At 44.4% G+C, this 23460-nt stretch overlaps 1 protein-coding gene across 3 annotated transcripts in view; it reads left to right on the forward strand.

Annotated features, from left to right (window-relative positions):
- Positions 1-9035: 9035 nt before the first annotated feature.
- The window catches only part of LOC105282535, a 36877-nt gene continuing 22452 nt past the window's right edge, over positions 9036-23460 (forward strand). Inside the window, exons 1-4 of one of the 3 annotated variants that reach the window (XM_011344562.2) lie at positions 9036-11127; positions 11204-11760; positions 13758-13845; positions 21700-21964. In XM_011344562.2, the coding sequence (XP_011342864.1) occupies positions 21817-21964 (148 nt within the window). In that variant the 5' untranslated portion in view covers positions 9036-11127; positions 11204-11760; positions 13758-13845; positions 21700-21816. Of the gene's footprint in view, positions 11128-11203; positions 11761-13757; positions 13846-18852; positions 21965-23460 lie in introns of those variants that run through there. The other 2 variants (XM_011344563.3, XM_011344561.3) reach the window with 2 other exon arrangements.

The raw sequence follows: 23460 nt of genomic DNA on the forward strand, positions 1-23460 counted from the left end.
AGCTGGCGCATCGTCAACTGCGCGGTTTGCGGATCGCGCGAGCATCGCGCCGACTTCCCGTATCGCGGTATCGCCAGGGACACAGCGGCCGTTGTACACGGAATAATTAGCAACATCGTGCAAGGTGTACAGGGGATCTAACAAGGTTAGCTAGTCTGGCTGGCGTGGGGGCCTTACGCGCGAGAAGGCTCCTACGGATCGCGTCGTTGGGGCTCCTCCGAAGGGGCCCAACGGTCGGATGACTCATCAAGGCCCGGGACATAACGATGCTCATGGCGACGATGATGATGGTGGTGGCGGCAGCCGGAGGAGACCCCTACCCACCAAGCTACCCCTCAACAGTAATATAACGTAACGTGCGCCCGTACACGTGTACGCGAGCGCGTTCTTAGTCATCGAGTCATCCGGAACTACACGCGGATCTTCGTTTTTTCCTTGCTCCCCCTCGTCGCCTTACGGCCCTCCACCACCTGATACATGCACGTGTAAAATAGGCGACTAGAGGCACTGATGTCTAGGTCAACGTACCGCGTGAATTTACTGCCGATCGCGTGAGTCATCGTTGCGAGCCGGCGTCAACGACGGACGTTGCACGACGTCCCTGACGCGAAACGGACGCAGTGTGTGGGCATCTAGGAATACCGCCGCGTTTGGCGGGCCGGTCTTCGTGGAATGCGCGGTATTTTGGGTCGACGAACTTCGACATTTGTCGCGCCGGCGTTGCATACGAATACATTAACCCGGCTCCGGCTCCGGGAGACTAATTTTTATGGACTTGGGGATCGAGAAGTATCGCCGTCGTCACCGGACCGGATGCACTGTATCTCGCAACGAGAGTTTCACGATAGATATCGATCGACGGACGAGGCGATAATATGTTGATTAAGGATGAACTGAATAATTAATTTTGCTCGACAGAAAGAACGCGTATGCTTACTCTTCTAAATTAAAATGTTATTTCCGCATCTTAATATTTCAGAAAAATATTTCAGAAAAGAATCACCGCGCGAATCTCGATCCATTAAAATCTCGATGAGAACGCGCGAGCCAAAGAAATACCAGGAAAATTTATTCGAGCGGTCTCGTCATTAAGCCGTGCACGAAAAACACCGTAACTTCCGGGGAGCTCCTCGGCGGTGCGAGGATCGCCGTCGGTTTTCCAGATTGCAATAACAGAACGCTTTTGTTTTGCACTTCGCCGACAATGCGTTCTGCCAGCCGAGCCGGCCACTTGCGGCGTAGCTGCCGGGCAATGATACATGTGCAAGTGGAACACCGCTGCTAATTGGTTAATCGTGTCCATCAGTGCGCCGGAGAGAAAGATAGGGAGGCCGCGGAAAGCCGAAGGCGGTGGCCGGGATCGCGCTCGAATGTCGAGGATCATTTTTTGCCCTCTCTTAGCCAGACTGCACCGGAGTAAGCAGTAAACCAAACCGAAAGTACCATTCCGCGAAGCCGGATCACGAGCGAGACCGTCCGCGCGTGAGCGGACAACACGAATTGATAATGTCATCTACGACGGCGGAAAATTGATTCTAGAATCGACCGCCCACCTGTCTGTCCGCTCATTCCTTCTGCTTTATTATTTATCTCTCAGCATTATTTCATAAAGTTGAATTTTTCCATGATCTCGTATCGTAAGGATAAGGATAGACGTTACAAATCAAGAATCAGACGTTACAAATTTCTTCTCACATAAATAGTACGTACACTATAAGAGATTAGATTAGAAATACATATGTCTGTCGCAACGTTCGATTCTTCTGTTTCTTCGCCTCGGCAGCACATTTACCGTCTCGCCTGAAAACCAGTAGTCTCTGATTCATTTGGCGAAAGCATGCTCGAGCTTCGGCGTAAGAGGAGAGGGACAAATTGCACAACAAGACATTGCCCTCTCAGTGGAGGACGGTTCCTAAACGTGACGCATAACGTGACGCGGATGAAAGCAGAAGCAGGTGACACAATTCTGCGAATGAATCGTGCGCTATTTCTGGCTAAAATCGTAGCTACGTGCGTCCATAAGAATGCAATCTCGCGGTGCGATAAGATAATCGCGAATAGCTACATCGCGCGATCGGATTAACGTTATCTATGAACATACCGTGAGGGAACTCTCGTGCTATTGATCTATATTTCGGGAAATTTACAAAACACAAATAGACTTATCTCCGTTTTTTCTCTTTCTCTCCTCCTTTTTGTTTGTTGCAAGGAATAGATTTCGAAATGGAATTGAAGAACTGGTCCAGTATTTACCGAAATAACGCAACGTCGTAAAATAATATTGACTATCATGCGAAAGCTTGATGAATCACGTACTATTTTTAGATACGGAATCTGATAAGCGAGATTTACGTTGCATAGGTGACGGCACATTGTGACCTGCACTGATACATTTCCAACTCGTGATATCTCGCATATGATTTAATAAGGGAACTCGAATAACATCAACATCCGACCAAGCATTACTACGACGCGATTCTCTACCACCCTTATCTTTGTCCAACAGGGTCCTAAGATCTGTCTTGCACTTGTTTGCTCGTGATAACGCTCCTTCGTCAGTGTCCCGCAGCTAGAAAATTTACCTCGCGGTGATTGCATTTTTTTTTCTAGTCGAACGGACCACTGAAACAGCGAGATAACGAGTGCACATAGCCCCACGGGCGAACGATGCACGTACGCGCACGTACGCGTTCGTATTTGCGGATCCCGCGGGGGTGGAAAAAATCCGGGTACCTCTCTCTAATTATTCATCATCGTGTCCGAGAGGAAAGAAAAAACGAAAATTGGCGAGTCCGCTCGTTTCCTCTCGACTAATACTTTCATCCAAAGAGGATTCCGCCGGTCGGCTGCCGTGGCCCCGGTTTGGATTAACGAGGACCCTATGCGCTCTCTTCTTTATTTCCTTTCGGCCAGAAATATGTTTTTCCAACTCGGCGGAGTAAAGCGTGCGGCAAAAGAGCCTGAATTCAAACGTGTCGCAGGAAGCTCGAATTCGTTGAGTCGGAACGAGTTTCAATCTCCGTATTTAAACACGAAGAGATAGTCGAGATACGTTCGATATTTAAAGATTTTTTACGATGCTTTTTGTATAAATTTGACCATTGATAAATATTATTATGCAGCTAACACCATAGTACTTTTTGGGGGTACCGAGCGTAAAGTTACGCCCGTGTTCGTGACCAGAAGTACGGTAGGATAAATCAGTCATGTTAAAAGAGTTTGGGAGAATAAATTCGCAAAGTGTCATTGACTTCGCTGTGCGAGCATAAAGATATAATGAGGCGAAGTGAAAAGGAAGGAAGCGATGATTGATGTGGTATCACTGCCCCATAATTTCGGTCTAAGGGCTCCCTTCTCACGAATAATAACAACTTCCGAGAATTTTGCATCACAATTGCCAAATATAAATGATGAATATGGTAATTGGCGAATCTTCTTGGTTAACGTTACGATACTTCAGATTGAATAAACGGTGAATAAACTGTATTTCCTAACCACAATTTTTTAAAAACATTTCATTTCAATAATACAATTTAATACAATTTAAATGATATCTTCGCAATGTTAATGACGATGTTTTTTATTATGACAATATATAAATTATATAATGTTATACATTTGCTGCACAGATATTTAATTTTATATTCTGCAAAACCAATTTACGAAACCAAGATGTTTGGGAAGAAACGCCTCTAAGAAAAGAGAACTATCTAAATAGCTAAACGACAGGTATACACAGATCATTGGATGCAGTTACTGGAATCGAATCAAAGAAAACCAAGATTTTTGGGAAGTAACGCCTCTAAGAAAAGAGAACTATCCAAATAGTTAAACGACAGGTATACACAGATCATTGGATGCAGTTACTGGAATCGAATCAAAGGAAACCAAGAGTTTTGGAAAGTAACGCCTCTAAGAAAAGAGAACTATCCAAATAGTTAAACGACAGGTATACACAGATTATTGGATGCAGTTACTGGAATCGAATCAAAGGAAACCAAGAGTTTTGGAAAGTAACGCCTCTAAGAAAAGAGAACTATCCAAATAGTTAAACGACAGGTATACACAGATCATTGGATGCAGTTACTGGAATCGAATCAAAGGAGCACTAGGGAACAAGAGAGATGAGGTTGATGGGAAGGGATGGAAGTAAGAGGAAAAGGAAAGCGAGGATCGTAGCTTTACTAACCCATAATTTCCGAAAGAACTGCCTCCGGGCCCACGGCCGGTGGGGAACCGGTAGACGATTCTGTGGATGCGCGTTTATGCCTCGCCTGCCCTCCGCGCCCCCGCGCATCTCGAGGTCAAGGAACGTCTCTTATTTGGGCCCCACTATTGAGCTCGGCCGCGAAAAGGCGACCGTGCATAGCTTTCCCCATATTCCTCGGTTGCATCGCGAACTTAGAATAATTCATCATTACTTTTTGGCTTCCCGTAATAATCCCGCGTAACGCCCACCGATTACGCGCGCGTTGACCATCGCCGCCGGCGATTTCCCATACGGCAACACCATAGGGCTCTTCTCGCTCTCGTCCAACCCACCCCCGTCTCGCTCCCTCGCATCGCGTTCCGCTCTTTCCTCCCTGCCGTTCACTATCCACCGTTTCTCTTTCTTCCACCAGGCCAGACATTGCTCTCGCATTTATTAAAATGCACCGTGTAGAAGGCGCACCGGAGCATCCCTATTCGTGGCTCCCATAACAAAATTACTGTGATTAGCCTCTCCCACCCACGCTAACCACCGCTCTAGCTTGTGCCCTAATTCTATCCTCACGACGATCCGCAGAAAACGCACGCGTTTCGCTGTTCTTCTCTTTGCCCGTCTTTTGCACCGCGATCCAAGGTTGTTGCTGCCCGTGCCAGCCACCCTTCGTAATTATTTTTTCCGTGAACCGTGTCGTTTGGCAGCCCGAGACGATTTAACGGCATAATTTCTAGTTCCTCGTACTGATTTATTCTGACGTTGTTGAGAATCTATCATTTTATGGGGATTTTAATCTGCCTGCATCGTAACCTTAAACGACTCTCTCTTCTGTCTTTATGTCGAATTCTCTAGGACTCTTTTGGGCCGAGCCAGCAAGGGTTTTACGGTCGATAAAAAAAAACCAGTTGCCCACTACAACGTGCTTCTACAAAAGCGTATCGTTTCCATTCCATCAGATCCGCCTATCGATATTATTCCGATATACTGAATGTCTATTGTTTACTATACTCTATAATTACGTGACTCGAATAACCCGTTTAACGCTAATGTAACTTTCTTCCAGTGAACGTTTTTTCATTCTTATTATTTGTATAGGTGTATTCTATAGGCTTGAACATGTGCGATTAGATAAATAACTGGGATTGCATAAAGAACAATTAATCTTTTGCGTACAATTTAATCTTATTGTGTAAAACATCCAGTATTTTTTATACTCAATTTTATGAAAATAAAAATACGATCTAAAATTCATGTTTTTATTATAAATCGAATACATGAATCATCGTAACCGATGCTACAAACATTGTCAAAGTGATCTTCGCGTTTAGCGCATATTTATTCGAATTGCACTTTACATTATTGAGAAGTCGTTATCCATCATTCTAAACCGATGGCACCTAAAGGACACCTGTTTGAAAGCATCCTTTCGGTCCCAGCAGAGAACCGAAAGTACAATAGATTTGGCATTACTGCCGATATCAGCTTTCCCGAAAGTGCTTTTCCATGCGGGAACATCACCTGCCGATTTATTTGATCAATTCTTTCGTTTTGCCAGCGAACTCGGTGCATCGAAGCAGAATTTTTCCGATGCGCAGTAGAGATCCATCGATATATATCCGGGGTTTCGCCGTACGGGCGAATCCTCGAAACTCTCAGAAAACCTTACCCAATTCCAAGAACTCGACGTGGAGGAGTGTGAGGGAAGACTTCTTTTTTTGTCCTCTCCTCACAAGGAGATCCCATAAAGATAGGGCTCCGTCGACGAGCGGGACCAGTTTCGGGGGCCTCACGCCATTTATTACGTGACGCACTGCGGATCTTTTCAAAAAAACAGCCTAACGAAAATAGACGGTGGAAAGAAACCAGGGAATGAGAAAAAGAAGGAGGAGAGAGAAAAAGAGAAAGAGAGAGGAAAACAAGTAAACAGACTGGACAGACAGAGAATCACAGTAGAATCCGCCATTCGAAGAGATTCTCGAAAGGATTCATCTTTTGTGTTTTGGGAACTGTATGTATTCGCACAGTGCACCACAATCTGCGACTGCTGCTGGCTTTTCTGCTTCTAAGAACTCCCATTTTTGCACTGTTCAGTACTGGGTCACGTTTACCACGCGAAGTGTGGGTCGAGGGGACAAAAAGGTTTGACAGAGCAAATCCACTTCGGATCATCCGTCAGCAAGACCCGAAACTGCGTAGTATCGGTCAAAGATTATTATGAAACCTGCTACATTCACAAAAGGACGACCTAAGAAATCCCTCTGCCATGCGATAAAGAGTCGGGTCGAAGGACATGCGTTTTCTGTTTTTCCGAATTTTTAAAAGGATTCGAATGAAATAGAATTCTCGGTAAACAACTTAAATTCATTGTTTACTGGAAATAATTTTTAGGTTTTTAGGTATTTTTTTAATTTTTATACAATACAATTTCATATACATTTATATATATATTGTTTTGTTTTTTTCACGAAATTGTAAGAGAACTTAAACATAAAATTTATACAGTTAGATAATAAGGATGAGTAAATTACAAATTTGTTACAATACCGCTGAAACTGGTTTTGAAAGGGTGCGGCAATGATAAGCGGCAACTTTGGATGTAACTGTTCTCTCAAATTTCCTCGATATCGCGTGGCTATGTTTTTATGAGATCCCTGGAGAAAATCTGAGGTACCATGGAAACTGGTGTGTGTAGAGACAGGTAGCGGAGGTGATAGACGTAAAAACGAAGGGGGAAGAGGAAACCCAAGCTGGCTGGACCTGTTGGGACTTGTCCTGACTTGCAGGTGCATTGCCAGCTTAGGTTTAGGGCAGTAGAAGAAAATAATATACGACAGGAAGCAGGAATAGGGCAAGGAAAAGGACAAAGACAGAGATGGGCGCGTCTTTTACGCAGTTGAAAATCACTTTTGCGTCGTCGAGATGGCCTCCTGTCGAGCTCGTCAACCCAAGCATAGGCATTTTGCATCGCAAGTGGCTGCTTGTCATCGACGACCCATGTCGCGCATTCGCATTTTGTAGACGTATTTTTTCCGATTTCGCAAAAAATAAGAGTGTGAGAGGCAAGATTCCATCGTGAATTATGCATGAGAGCGATCTAATCGGACGACTCTGACCATTTTTAAATACCGGTGTGTATTTGAAAATATTTGTTGCGGCGTTGGAACGGGTACGCGTGTATACATAAAAAGCACAATTTCGAAATCAGGCTCGAGGCCCGGTAGAAAATAAAAAGCGAGAACTCGAAACGTGCGCTCACGACGGAGACGGCAACGGCGGTGGTAATAAGAATATTAAGGCTGGCCTTAAAGAGGTGAAAAAAAACTCTTACCGTCCGTCTGGCGTCTGTCTGTCTGGCGACTGTCTGACTGCTCGCTCGTCCGCTCGTCTTACGATCTAATCTATTATTGTTATCAACTTACACTCAACATTTTCCGATGTAATTAGTGGAACTGTAGGTGGGACAGCAGAGACTTTGACAAGTTGTCATTTCTCCCTCGCATCGGGGATTTACTTCAGTTAAAATTGTCTTTCTACGATCGTAACAAAAGTGACACGTGCGTTTTCGAGTATGTATATAATAAAGGAAATAAAGTGTGTATATAATATCCGAATAATTAATGTTGTAAAATTGGACTTTTCTAGACAGAACTAAATGAACGTTCAAGTGGAGAATGTAGAAGAGCGCCTCTCAAAAGATAAATTTTCATAAATGCTACATGATGTCGCCATAATACGTCCCGCGCGAGAGTGTGCTATTGTAATCCGTAAAGCGCGCTTCCGCAGATTTACGAGAGTGTCCGAGTTTGTAGGCTTTGTATTCTCGCAGTCAGATAGCATCGCGCGCGTTTAATAAATCGTATGCACTTCCATGTCGACCATAATGTGTGACGAATGAGTAAGTTTCGTGGTTCCGTTTAAGCGCGACGTCAGGCACTGTCACTTTTCGGCCCTCTTTATTTCCCATGTTCTGGGAAGAGATCGGCCGGATCTCTCGCGGCACGTGAAATATATCGAGGAGCATTTATAACCCGCTCGAAGCCGGCCGTTGTTGGCGCGTTATCGGGCAAAAATATCGGCCGGCCCCGTGCGTAACCTCGCGCATCCTGCATGAAAAATCGCCTTTCCGTTTCCTGGCGCGTTTCCTCTCGAAATGTGCCGTCGCTCGGTCGCCTCACGTCCCATCGCTTCGTGCGAAATTAACGAGATCGCGCGCCGCACGAAAATGCAAGTCGGCAGATCCGTGCCGCGATTAGAAGCGCCTCATTACCGAATTATGCGGCGGCCGACTTCCTGCCTACGAGCATCTCTTAATTACGCCGCGCACAGGCTAAAACGTCCGCCGGATCGCAGGTATCCGAAAAAAGAGAAATAATTCAGGTCAGAGACCTTGCGTTTCAGCGAACGCGTGGAACACGTGTTAAACGATCAGAGATGCCAGATTCCGGCCGCTGCAAAGTGTCGGAAATTTGAAGAAATAACGCGCTGGTAGCATGCGATAGCATGAGTTGGAAAGATGGGAATGGTCTGGCGACACACACAATCGTATCGTGTCTACGTGCGCACACCGATACGACAGATAGATTGTGTGCATCTCAAGATCCACTTCATCCCCTACCATTCTACCAGCGGCCGGAATATGGCATCTTTGAATAAAAAATCTGATTGCATTAGTTAGAAATCTGGTAGGTTCAACCAGTCTGTTGGAAAATGGACGAATCAGAATTCTTTTAGGAATTATCCGATTATAGTACAGTCTATCAAACGTTCTAGTTATAAAATATCCAGTCCTAATATCGTGATAACTAGAAATTCTGCTTGGTTTAACCAAAATGCATTCTGTCATATACGTCTTGTTGGTATAATCAAAACATTTTTCTCAGTGTGAGTAGACCATAGTATAACTAGTATGGGCACTCTCTGTCGGCCCTTCGATCTTTCCGTTCTTGATCACGTGGTATTTCTGCCATATTTTTGGACTAGATCCAGCTTGATTCGTCACAGCGTATCACCACTGTCACTAATTTCACACTACTACACATATAACAATTGTCTCATTGGTAGTTCCCAGAAAATGCTGATGATTCTTTTAATTCCCAAAAAGAAGCGATTAACGCAAAGCCAAACAAATGACAGTGTCCATATTAGTTATGGTTAGATTGAAGTTGATGCTGAAAGCGACAAAGGGACGAAGCGGAACTTGACGGGACAAAGCCTGCGAATTGCAGGTAGCAATCCGGAGAATCGAGGTGCCAAAATGCGTAATTTCCCTTTTGGCAGTAAGTGGACAACATATTCGTACAGGGGAAATTTCTTTGAAAGTCTTTATTTTTAGAAAATAAACTTTAATTAACAATTCATTAACAGCGAATGCAATACATGCTATATCTCTCAATAGTCTTATAACAAAAAGAATAAGGACTTTTTTAAAGAAATCTCCTCTGTACGAATACTTTTTCTACTCACTGTAAATATTCATGACGCATGACGTTCCGGTATCACAGGAGCAAAATATCGCAATATTTCTCGAGCACATCGCATAAGCATGACGTCACACCGGTCCGCTTTATAAGCGTGCACGCATAATGCATTGCGCAATATCGCATCTCAAAACCGCAGCTGTGATTTGCATCGGCGTCTGGCTGATACGTCGCAAAAATTTGATCCGCTGCATCGCATGATTCAACGCGAAAGCGAGCGATTCCCAAGGAGTAATTAGAGTCTCTCCGACTTGATAGTTGACCTTGACAGCTTAACATCCCGGGAGACAAAGGATCCATGCAAACGGAATCCGCAAGCTCGCCACGTCTCCTTCCCGTCCTCGATCGCGTGACTAGCCGAAGCTAGCGCACTCATAATAAAATTACGATGCACACACGAGAGTGCACAGTAAGAGAGCGCGATGTCGTCTTCGTTAATTCGTTTCTCCGCGTGAGTCATCACGCAGGTCCGTTTCCTCCCGCCGCGAGACGGCCGGTGAACTTGATTCGTTGTAACTTCCTGCCGCCAACAGGGACGAAAAGGGCCCGTGCTTTGGGCCGTAAGGACTTGTCGGGCCGACCGGTTGCTAAGCCGAACCAGTTCTTTTGAAAAATCACGTGATTCATCTGCCGCGCATTCTGAGCAATCTACCTGATCTTTCGCGGAATCCGCCCCGATATGCCTTTCGCCTGCGATGAGTCAATGATCACACACAGCGTTTTTGTACACAAACAATCGCTGCAGCGCTTGCACACGTCGCTCTTTCTCTGCGGCGCATTTCCTCTCGGATGATCTAGGAATCGATAGGCGATCGATAGATCGCCCAATGGCACGATCTATCGATTCCACAGATTCACGGATGCATGTATCATGTTCATGGCGAAAGCGCTTTGCATCGCGCTTGTTGCGCCGCAATGTTGCTTCGAACGTGGAAGGATACTCTCACCTACCAGTGTTATCTTATCATCGATTCTACGCCGATACACGCGCGCGTAGCACGCACATTCCTATCCCGCCGATGGCGGACTCCGAAACTACTGCGTAACTCAAATCATTCTGGACTCCTGATTTGAGTCAATAAAATGTGGATTTTATTCGGGACATTGACGATAATGCTTTTCAGGACAAACACTTGAGACGGTGTTTACGATTCCTAACGCGAGACAAACGGGTTGGCGTGCTGTCGCGCGATTGGTAATTTTCGAAAAGCACCGTTTGCCTTATGACCGGTATAAATAGGCAAGCGATGAAAACAGAACAGACAGACACGGACATAACAACAGAGAGGTAGAGACGGAGAACCGAAGTGCGGAAACGTGTAGTGTAGCGAATAATCTGCGATTTCCCGACGCGTATATTTAGTCGAATTGTATTAGTTATATTAAATATATTAAAAGTGACCGCAGTGTTTCGTGCCGGATTCGCTTTATCTAGTGGACCATCTTGTGAGTTAGAAAGAGAATTTCTCTCCTACAAAAATAAACAATAAAATAAAATAATTTATTATTTACACTATTACAGATCACCAAGTTATAGTTGGATTGAAATTCTCTCATTTGATGCGATTACACCATCGTATCTCCCTCTCCTCGTGCCATTTCTTTCCCTCCCGCCTGGGAGGGCTTCTTCGCTAGAGAGATGGCAAAAAGCGTATTTTTTCCATACGAAAAATGGAAGGAGCACGATAAACATATTCTACATTATAGACGTTATCGGTCAGAGATGACATGACTCATTGTCTGTTCTCTACCAATGGCGGAAAGGAACAGGTAGCAGCATTCGCCTGGCCAATCCGGCTACTTGCAAGCACAAATGATGAGTCGCATTGGTGGAGGACAAGTAGAGGCGTGTGCCCCTCTTTTGTATTCTGCTCCCCCGTCTCTCCGTCGATAAGCCTTTTTAGGCAGAGCGCAAGAGGCCGAGAGTATCAATTTGACAATTAGCTTCATCGAGAACACGTCAGTCCTGATTTCGTCTGCCTTACCTCTTAGTATTCGAAGACGTAGACTGAAGACCCGAGGACCAAGTGACAAGACCAGAAGTCTATCTCGGTTGCATAACGCTTGCTGTTCGCATTGGTGAGTGGCTCTAATCTCATTGTCAGATCGAAAGTTAATCTCGAGTATATCAGAAAATCCGATAGATTCGCTAGGAACGAGATGTTGAGAAAGGTTATTTCGATTTAATCATTAACGTGTTGACGTATTAGATACGCAACTTAATTCGGTATTTCTTTTTAAGAAATTTAAAGAAATTAAGCGTTTATTTACTTTCTTCTTTTCGTGAGAAGATTCGTTATTAACTCGCGATAAACAGAGATAAGTATTAGAAAATGAAAGTATTAGAAATATTAAATATTTCGAACATTGATATGTTTATTATTAGTTTGGGTAATTATGTACTTTAACGGACCTAGCCCCAATGACCTTGACCTTGACATATGTTGTCAAGGTCACCCTCCTGAGTGACCTTGAAGAGGTTTTAGCCATCGCTCGTTGTTTATTAAAAAGTTATTAACAAAAGAAGTTTAATAATTTTGCACGAATTTTCAGCTGTCCACGCGAAGCAAGGACTTGAGTTTGACATATATTACAAAGGTCACCTTCCTGAATAACCCGCACTAGGTTTCACCCTTCGCTCGTTGTTTGTTAAAAAGTTATTAACAAAAATGTTTAATGAATAAAGCATAATTTTACGATACCATATACGTTTACGAAAGAGTATATTTGATGGAATTTTAGCTTTAAATCAGAAATAGGTTTAGGTTAGGTTATATTTTCCGAAAGTGGAGCCCCGGACACATACGCTCGTTTTCAGCCCGCTTCGCGGGAGGGGCTTTGCCCCTCCCCCCGCCGGAATCCGTGGCGTGTACGAGGTGATCAAAATCTGCACGGTGAAATCTGTTACACTGACCCCGGCGAGGGGGGGGGGGAGGGGCTTTGCCCTCCCGCGAAGCGGGCTGAAAACGAGCGTATGTGTCCGGGGCTCCAGTTTCGGAAAATATAACCTAACCAGGTTAGGTTAGGTTAGGTTAAGTTAAAGTAGAAAATACTTTGTATTTAACTGTTTGTGCTTTTGGTTAAAGTGAAGAATACTTTGTACTTATATTAAAAGAAACTATTCTATATATTAACAATCCACTGCTTTAAATGACTTTCCTTTCTTCGTTCATATACATATTCGTCGTTTATATCTTTCAATATTCAATATTCTTTCAAAATAACTACTATATTTTCGAAATTTCTTTTGTTAATAACTTTTTCATAAACAACGATCGACGACTAAAACCTAGTGCGGGTTATTCGGGAAGGTAACCTTTGTAATATATGTCAGTATCATGTTCTTGCTTCACGTGGACAGCTACAAATTCGTGCGAAATCATTAAACTTTCTTTGTTTATAACTTTTTAACAAACAACGAGCGACGGCTAAAACCTCTTCAAGGTCACTCAGGAGGGTGACCTTGACAACATATGTCAAGGTCAAGGTCATCGGGGCTGGGTCCGTTAAAGTACATAATTACCTTAGTTTGTAATAAAGACTCAATTTCTTCAAAAAAAAACACCGAATTATTTTGCATATTTATTAATATCTTTATGTACAAACCGGACAACAACAAAATCGGAGAGATCGAGAGTGAACAAGAGAGTGCACGAATGGAAACAAAGAAATGAAAGAACGGATAAAATTAAAACCGAAATTAAAACCGAATAATAATATAATCTATTGCATTTGTTTCGCAATAAATAGAATCCTTACAAGGAGAATCGATATAAAAGTTAACGTATACAAAAACCGCAACTTAATCCATTCTATGATAGCGCATCGCTTTCAATGTCATTTCGTAAAATTGCGTCATTCTATCGAGCTCCGTCTCGTAGCCGTGACCGAGACGAGTTATAAAAGATCATTGTAACAGTGCGGTTGTGTCTTGTCCAGACGACGAAGTAATTAACGCGAGTAATTGTAAATTGAGCTCAACTGCCATCAAAATTACGACTCTTGATATCTCGAAAGCACGGCTTTGTCAAACGTGTCCTATTTTTCTGTTTTCGGATCGTGGCTTCGAACTTTAGACGTTCCTCGCTGTCAAGGTGAAACTTCAACCAAACCATCACCACCTTATCGCGGTCACGAAAAACAGCGTCAAACGAAAAACAGCAGGTAAGCGACCTTACCACACATATGTTGAGACTCCGTCTAGGACATCTTCCAAAAAAACATTTTACGTCACAGACAACGTCAGGACTTTGCGTCTGTCAAATCGTCGCGCCTCCTTCCGAAAAGTGTCGTGAATAAATGACGCAATTTACGGTACGCGAAAGAAATCGAAGATATTAGGCGTTGCATCAACTGCGTGTTGCCGTCGGAATACATCGGAAATGTATATGTATGTCGAGGTGCGCATTGATAACGTAGAAGATCGCGGTTAATATTCGTGTTATCTTGAAATTAGTTGATGATGATACGGTCTCGATGTGGCTGAACTGCACTCGTCTCTATTGGATCTTGATGATAGCTGGCGGCAAATACTTATCCTCAAGTGCGTGTACGTACCTGCATATTATGCCCTCGCAGCCGGGAACGCATATCCGTGCACCTGCGAGTACTTAGTCAATTATTGTCAGTTCATTCATTTGCGAGCTCTTTCTTGTTTGCCGGATTACTCGCGCAAATATTTTAGCAGTTTGTATGCAATATTAAGCGTCCTCCGTCGTGTGTGCAGCAGCACAATATTTAACATTATGGACGTCAGTCAATAACAGATTTGCGTGCATCAAGACTTGCCGTCGTGCGTAAAATTGAAACGGCATCAGCAGCGAGAGAAAAAGTCAAATTGTCTCAAAACGTTTATTAAACTCGACGCCGTCGTATGCATAAAAACATCGCCGGATGATCGAACCGCGATAAAAACGAATTTTGCGCCGAGATTTTGTCCGCGAGCGTAACTACGTTCGATATTTATCGTGACGGTTCACGGCTCCGGTGCCTCTTAAAAAACCGCAAGAACGCGGCAGACAAGAAACCTTGCGGCTAAAGAGCGACGATTTCGTTACCACATCCGCAAACACCCTCGCGAAGTCTCCATTTCCGGCCTTAACGATGATCCATCATTTGCGTGCGACTATCGTTCGTTGATACGTATACTTGTAACAGAGAGAAGTTTCTTAGTCTACCTTTCTTTAAAAAAAATAACTTTTGATCCGACGGGTAATTTAAATAATTTCGCATCGTGTTCGTTTTACGCTGCTTTCCATGTTCCTTATATTTGCTACTGACATATTTACGATGTCGAGAGATTTGGTGAAAATTACCGTTCGCAGCTAAATCGATCGATATCAACAGTAAACTCGAGTTTACTGCGGTGCTTTCATTTCATTTCAAGGTGGAAACGCCAGTTTTGCTCGGTTCGGCGGTTTTAATAATGACACGATAATTACACGTGTCGGAGTGCCGAGCGAATGGAGTAATTTCGTACGTGTCTTCCGCAGTTTGATCGTTTCGCGAAACTAATACGCTTCCTTGACACTGGCACACTCGCTTATCGTGGAAATCGCCATGATACGTAACGCGTCAACGTGTCCGAGGCTTTCGTGACTGACATTACGGAACGTTCTCGGAATCAACTTTTCTCTCACTCCGGCGCGGAAAGTTAGTTGGTGTCTACGTAGGTGACGATTTAAAGTCACAGAATTGCAGATATTAGACCGTACACCGTGTGTACTCTATAATATACTTTGTATATATTTGCATTACTCGTATGAACGGGAGTTACGTAGGTATACACCGAGTGCGTGCATTCAAGATGTTTGCTTACGCCTTTTATCGCGGTCTCTCTTTCTCTCTCTCTCTCTGCTCTATCTATCTCCCTTTTTCTCTCTCTCTGTCTCCCGAGTGAGAGTTATCAGCGATAACGAGGAGTGTACTGTTTGTTGAGCATCGCTATGCAATATAAACGCATTTGGCTGAAGACTCCGAATTCCAAGTCCTTTGTGTGTCTTTACTTCTAGGAAATTCATTTGTCTTTTTTTTATTTAAAATTATTAATAGTTTCCTCCTTCGATTATCAAACTAAGTATTTAATAAGTTGTATAAATAGCGATGATGAATTATATTTAAGACGCAAACGGATACCACGGGCGATTAAAAGCAGAAGATACGTGCCCGCGATTTTCCGGCTCCGTTTTCAGTTTCCCATTATCATTTCGACCGTTATCTCATCAGCCACGTGTATAGTACGAGGCCGTAGAGTATTTACAAAATACGTGTTATACCGTGTATACTCACAACCGAGCATACGAGCACCTAATATTTGCGGAAAACGAGCGTGCGAAATCTGGTTCGATGAACTGCCGCCGGAAGGGTGAACGCACCAATGACCCGATAAAAACGATAAGAAATGCAATTCGTAACATCAACCTGATAAGTTGAGTCATCTTTCGAACGTGATTCTCTCATGTTGTGTGCTTTTCGTCACGTTATTTCCCACGTAGTTTTATGCCGAGGAAGATAAGATTGAGTACGCATAATTTATATATTATTTACGAGGCGAGTTTGTTTATTCGTACAAAAGAAACGTATAAAATAACGAAAAACATGCAGTTGTAATTTTTCTGCCGCGCGTGATGCAGCAGCAGAAACAAGACTCATCCTCTTGTGTCGGTCATCATTATGAGGGCCGTTTAATAACGCCGCTCTTGCCGTTAACCCCGTAAACGACGGCAACAACGTGTCCGTAAATATGCTAGGCGGGACATGAAACCCGTTCGAACATGTTCACGGTGGACGCGTGTCGCGCGACGAGCGATAACGCTCTTTCCCGCCGCGATAATTGCCCCGATAATGAAGGCGCTTCGTTAATCGCGAGGCCTTTTAAACTTTGGACCTTTCTTCCTCGGAGCGTTTTCATATTAACCGGACAGGTATGCACCGTGAATCGGCCGCGTGAGTCATTCCCCGGATAGCATCTTCCCTGGACTCGATTTGAGCAAATCAACCGTCGTTCGTACGTCCAACGAAAATACACAAACGAGCCTTCCGACTGTGGAATAAATTTCATCAGATTGCATTATCGGATACAGATTAATGTGAGGGATTAGCAGTCGTTAGAGCGCGATTAAAATTCGAATTGGAATTTGGCCGCTTGAATATCCGCGTGTCTCCCTGCCGGGACCTTTGAATATGTATTAAACCGGGCTTTCAACACTAGCTCGCGTGGAACGAGAACGTCTCGGCGTTAGAATTCCGCGGAAGCCGGATTTCCATTCCGTCAGACGAATGAAGATATAGTGCGCTTTGCTTAGTTGCGAGCGCGGCACGAGTCAGATGCGCGTTATAATTTATTATCGCGGTACGCTCGTACGCCAAAACGGGACTTGGAGCGAGAAGGCCTTCGCGCGCGCATGCACGCGCGATACGCGCATCCGTCTTTCATCGCGAATTATTTTTGCGCGATTAAATTCTATCGCGAAGGGCCGCGGATGTTGCTCGTCCTACAGCGTCATCCCGTTCGAGGGATCGGGCGTACGCGCGCGTACACTCGAGACAAAGTGGCACAGGTTCCCGGACCGATGACCAGCATCCGCCCACGCGACCGCGGTGGTCGTTCTAAAAATATACAGCCCGGTCCGCGCGTACGGTGCTACCGGTTTTAAATCTCGGCCCCTACCGGTCGTGGTAACCGGCGTTGCACGGCGCGATACTTTCCGTCGAAATAAAACGACGGGACGGGGTTGCGGAGGACCTGGCGGTTGGAAAGGGTTGCCCAGCGTTTCCAGCCCGCTAAACTCGAGGATTGTTGGCATCGATCATCGTGTAAGCGAGAACTGATCCGACAAGACGATAAATCCGAGTGCAATGGAACTTTTATCAATGAAAATTGATAAGAACGCACGCGTGCGAAAATTGAGCGAGATATCTTATATATCGAGAGTCTTTCTGTGTAACAACTTGATGAGAGATTACGCGACTGAATATCGCTGATCTCACTATGTAACATCGAAAAATATTTTTGCTTAGATACGTGAATGAAACTGATTATCGAAAATTTGATAAAAAGCGACTTGTCGCGACATGTATTGAAGAGAATAATCGTTAGAACGCTGCGAACGATCTTGAATCTTATTGTCTGATACAATAGACAGCATCTTTATTACCTTTTATATTAATTACGCATAATTATTTCAATGAAATATATATTTTGAATTATCGGTTTGCAACAAAATATTAATATTAATATTACTACTGCACATACACGGGTTTTAGCTATGACGTAATAACTCAATCTTATCTACTGAAATACTTGAAACTCTTTACACATGTTGTGTAACATTCCATAATTCCAATCCTATTCTTTCTATTCTCTCAAACAACACTCTTTTTAGTCCGAATAAAATAATTTCACATGCACATCAGCCACACGAGAGTATCAAAACATCCTCCAAAGTTCTCGCGATCAAGCTCAACTCCGTTAAGCGAATCAACTTCCCGTATAATGACGGTACAATCAACTCGTTTCCCCGCTCGAGTCGCCTGTTTCACTTTCACGTACATTAGGACAATTGGTTTCGGGGAAGCGGCGCCTCTCGCGTAACGAGCGGTTCCCGTAAGACGCGAGGATGCGCCAGGCGGATCGATCCCGTCCGGGGAAATTAGAACGAGCTGCAAGTTCTCCGCTCCGAGGGAGCCAAGAACCGAAAGTTTCCGCGCGCGATGGGACTCGCCTCGCCGCGGCGCGGTGCACTTGACTCCGCGCCATATCTCGATCGCACGATCGACCGATATAAGCGTCGATTCGCCGATATCGGCACGCCATTCCGACGACGAACGGGCCACGGGTACGCATCTCTCAGCACATCGACTCCGGTTTCCACGGTCTATAGTGGTAATGTCATCTCTCTGTAACGTCACCCCCGATGCGCGCCGAGATTCACCTGGCCTTTAACTCCCGCATCTGATATATCCAATGACAGCGTCTCTCCCTGCGCACCGCACTCCTGACATTAATCCGTCCTCGTTCTCTCTGTCGCTCGTACTCCTCTCGCTTTCCTCGTGCACACACCGTGCAGACGTCGATCGCAGACCATCGATTCGAGTGGCGCGCGCGTTCACGCTTTCGAGACTGTTGAAACACGTGCGCGCGCCTCCATTGTGACTGCGCGTTGCGTTATGCAATCCGGCGAATGGAAATTCGTGGAGGTGAAGTGCACTCGATTTTTTCGCCGGATTCAATCTTGTTTTGAGTAAAATGAAACGTGTTTCCGCGCGTTTTCAGTGCTGAAAGTAAGATTGATAAATATCGGGGGTGATATTTTTTATAGAGCGCACGGAGCGTGATATGACACTCGACACGACATTCTTGAACGGTCTCATTCGCGATACGACTGTATTTCTCGTCGCAAGGTGCATCATTTATAAATCCCGACGTTACGCCAATCCCAATATCACCCAGTAAATATAATATAATGCAACAGTATTTTTTTAATATTATTGGTAACACCATTTTCTATTTTTTTTTTTTTGAATCGCAAATGGTATTCCATTTTTCGAGTTTGTTCTGCATGTCCGCGCATACAATCCAATATGCTCATATTTATTTATGTGATCGCGTTGTAGCGGTTACTGGCCGGTGGATCAAATGCATCGTGAATCAGCGCGCGCAATAGAAGCATATTGTGTTCTTGCCTCTCTGTCCATCCATTCATTAAGCCGTACAAAAAAGGACTTAACAAAGCACGGTAACATCATGAATATATCGTCGTCACAAATTATCGGGAAATTAAGCATGAGTCTCACTCATGTCCGTTTCGCCTATCCGGTCCTAATTAATTATAAACACGCCCGAGCTCATTAACTCCACATGTAGTCATTCGGGCGATTAAAGTTAATCTTTGACATTGCAGACCGATACTCGTTATCATCCGAGCCTCTATTATTGTTGTCACAAACGAAGAGAGTTTGACGGTATCGATGATGTCGTCGCGATAATATTTATCATTAATATCGACTCACGCTCACGATATTTCGTCATTGCTCAAATCGAAATTACACATTTGTTGAAACATTATGCAATATTAATAGGAAAATTAAGTATAAAAATAAATAACACACACACACAATTCAGAGTGATTTATTCCTTATTTTAAAATAAAAAAATAAAGCACAGAAGCATTCTGCTTGAAAAATGTGCTCAAATTTTTTGCCTTCTCCAGAATTTTAATTTTAATCAAAGTAACGCAAGTATTCCCGGTTTGCGACCGCAGCCACCCCCGTACCCCGGAGTCCCTGCCTGGTCGCGTCAACTGCGCAGTTGCGCTCGAGTGTCGTTTTGTGTCATACGCGCCTTTACGGCTCCGAAGTGCACGCGAACGAGCACCGGTTTGCTCGTGTGCGTAGCCTCTCACTCTCTCCCTCGTCGAGATCCCATTGCTACGTGCTACACGCTCCGCTATGTCCAAGACCGTGTCGCGCGCGCGCCGCAGAGATGCACTTGCGTCTTCCAAGCGTGAACAGAATCGCTTTCGGTATCAACGAACGTGGAAAAATTGCGACAACAAATTGCGAGAGATTTTATTTAAAAAATCGTAAAATGTTGCGTATTTTAGATTTTATTTAAAAAATCGTGACGTCTAACTTCGATTAAAAAATAGTAATCAGCGTTTGATCTCTATCTCCATTTCGAGATCGATTCGAGAGTAATTTTATTAAAGCTCATCCCTTTCCGCAGCGTTAGAGGGCTCAGCTTTAGGACGCGAAGTACCATTGCTACGTTTTTGATATGTTTTTCGTACTCGATATCAGAGATCTCGTGTGTGTCTCTCTGGTGGCTGAAATACATACCGAGGGCTGTAACATTAGCGACCGAACGGAGCTCACTCGTGATGTCCGAGGAGCGTACACCGTACAGTGTATTGTCACGCGCTCCTCACGCATTCCCCACCCCAAGTATAAATCGACTACCCTCACCACCACCACTTGGTGTCTCACCACCACGTACTGCGCGCGCACGTGTCCCCACTGTTCGACCAATCGGCCGCGCGGGCGACGTGGAGTGAGGGAAGAGCCGGTTGTGGCCGCCGTGAGGCAGAACGTGCGGACCGAGTGGCTGCGAAAGCACAGAATCATTACCACGCCAGACCTCGAGGAGAACAGACGTGTTTCTCGTTACCTGCGCTCAGTCGAGATCTCCGTGTCGCTCTGCCTTCTCTCATTTCGCCCTCGTGCTCGCCGTATTCGCGTGCGTCGACCCTTTTTATGCACCGCGTGTGATACATCGCGCCAAAGAGGACAGTCAACGTGGCTATTCGTCGCTCGCCGTTGTCGCCCAGGTGAGCAACAGCCAGGACAACTCGGTCTCGTCGTGTCGCAAGCGCGGACGGGACGAGCTCCGCGGACTCATCGGACGTTACGAACCTCGCGTCTGTGTTGTACTCGTTGACGTGTGACGTAGACCAACTGGTGCGACCACAGACATCCCGCGGGGGGGACATTGCACGCGAGGCTCGTGCTCCGAAAAACCGTGCGCTGCACACGCGATCCTGTCGAAGACTCGTGCTCCGTGTCGCCGCGAGTGTCCGCCGACGAGCGGTGCGTTCGCGAGGGACACTTTGCGTCTCGCGACTCCGAAGAAACACGCGAGAGTCGCAACGTCGAAAGTGATTCACTCTCATCGTGGCGCGGACGGTTGTTCCTCGAGTGCCGACTGAGGATCAGCTGCGAGAGAGGGAAAGTGTGTGTGGCCCCGAATCCACAGGGGGTTGCTGCGTGCGCGCACCACGTGCGATCCGTGGCGATGAACGTTGAGAGCGTGCGCCGGTGAACTGAACGGTCACGTGCGGCGTCTAACAGAGACACACACGCGTTTACGCGTCGCGATTCAGCATAGAGATCGTTTCGTTTGTTGAGACTCTCGTCGGGATTTTCGGAGGTGCGCGAGGAGACAGAGAGACGTAGAGAGAAGGAGAGAAGTATAGATCGTGTGCTTAGTGAACTCAACCACGAACATTGATTCGTTTGCAGTGCATTGACTGCGGTGGACACGGACCTCTGCCCAGGGTGCACCTGCCTGTGCCAGTCTTCATTGAAGACTGATTGAAGAGACTCACCGAAGACAGAAGTAAACGCATCGTTGAAGAAATGGCTATCCCCTTTGTTCAGAACGATGATAATAACAACGAGAGGTCACAACTCGAGGAGCAACAGCTGAAGCTTATGTTTGATCTATACGTAAGCCTGCACAACGTCCTCCGCAGCAGGCATGCCCAGCACACAGCCTCGCGAAATCGTGAGTTGCATTGTTTATTAGAATATCTCTTTGCTCACATCGAGGATATTCTCTTAAATGTAATTTACATGCTGCGATGAGTGACCTGAATCGCGTTTTATAACGCGTTTTTACTGCATGTGCTGCGATCAGACGTCGCCGAAATGTGAAGCAAAAATAAAGAGTAAGAGTAGGAGAAAGATTGTAACTGACAGGACTTGTCACGTGAAATTGCGTCTCCGGTCGAGTAGATACGCTCAGCTCTAGATTAATAAAATTGTTCGATTTTTGATAGAAGCGATTCGAAACGAAAGTATTCCATACTGATTGTGTAATGAATAAAGAAGTTGAAATAAAGAAATTGGAAAAAAGAAATTGGCTCATAGTTTTGTATGTAGATTACACAGAAAAACCGAAAATAATTGAAAAAAATTGATTTTGATAATGATCTTGCATATTGATTTTGATGATTTGTTGCGAAAAGCGTATAATGTAATACAGGTATATATCGTGTGAGATCTGTCGCTATGACAGTCCGGTAATACGGTGAGAGTACGGTAGATTAAACATGACAAGTGTGAAAACGGATTTGTTACCTATCAATATATATTCTTGAGGATGATTACTACGAGGTTAAAGATCGCGACAAATCGCGTATCCCTTGATGATGTGTCGATTATACAACACAATCCTTTAAAATAAAGGATTTAAAATAAAGTGCAGCATAGCGTGTTATACGTGTCTCTTTATTTAAAACTGTACTGTAAATTATAGAAATAATGAACAAACATACAATAAAGAAGATTGCTGCCTCTTGTAAGAATTGCGATTATGATTATTGAATACATGTCAAAAGTGAAATAATCCCTTGACTCTTATTCACTGATCATTTTATTCATTTGTCACAATTTCATTTTTTCAATTTTTCAATGTGAGCCAACCCTTCGCTAAAGCGACTTATCAATCGTTACACTAGACAGATCATCAAAATTACTCGATCGCCGAAACTTATCAGATTACCAAAACTATCAACTCGCCAACTAACAAGATATACGCGGGGAGGCCGATCGATAACATCTCGGTCAGAATCCCGGGGTGCAACACGTGGTTGCGGTGGGAACAATTCGGAGTAGCGCAAGAAATACGCGAGGGACGTGCCGTGTGACATTTTAATTTCTGCGCGAGAGGTGATTAATTTCTTACGCGTCACGAATAATTCATGTAGGTTGTTGCGAACAATATTTCCTACTATTTGACAAAATACTTTGAGCTGCGCTTTCACGGTAAAATTTGTGCTAAAAGATCATTTAAAACTTCATAACTATATCATTTTCATTTTTTATAAGTGACACACAGAGAATTAGACAATTATATATTTGTACAATTTTACTAATAGTTATACGTAACGCTAGAGACGAGGATAAAGTTATTTTTCTGATGTATTTTGTTTCCGAGAAATTACTTGTTTGAGCAGGTTTTAGACTTTCCGTAAAAGTGTTGCACCATATTGACAAAAA

This window comes from Ooceraea biroi, chromosome 4, assembly GCF_003672135.1.
Source record: "Ooceraea biroi isolate clonal line C1 chromosome 4, Obir_v5.4, whole genome shotgun sequence".
Lineage (NCBI taxonomy): Eukaryota > Metazoa > Arthropoda > Insecta > Hymenoptera > Formicidae > Ooceraea > Ooceraea biroi.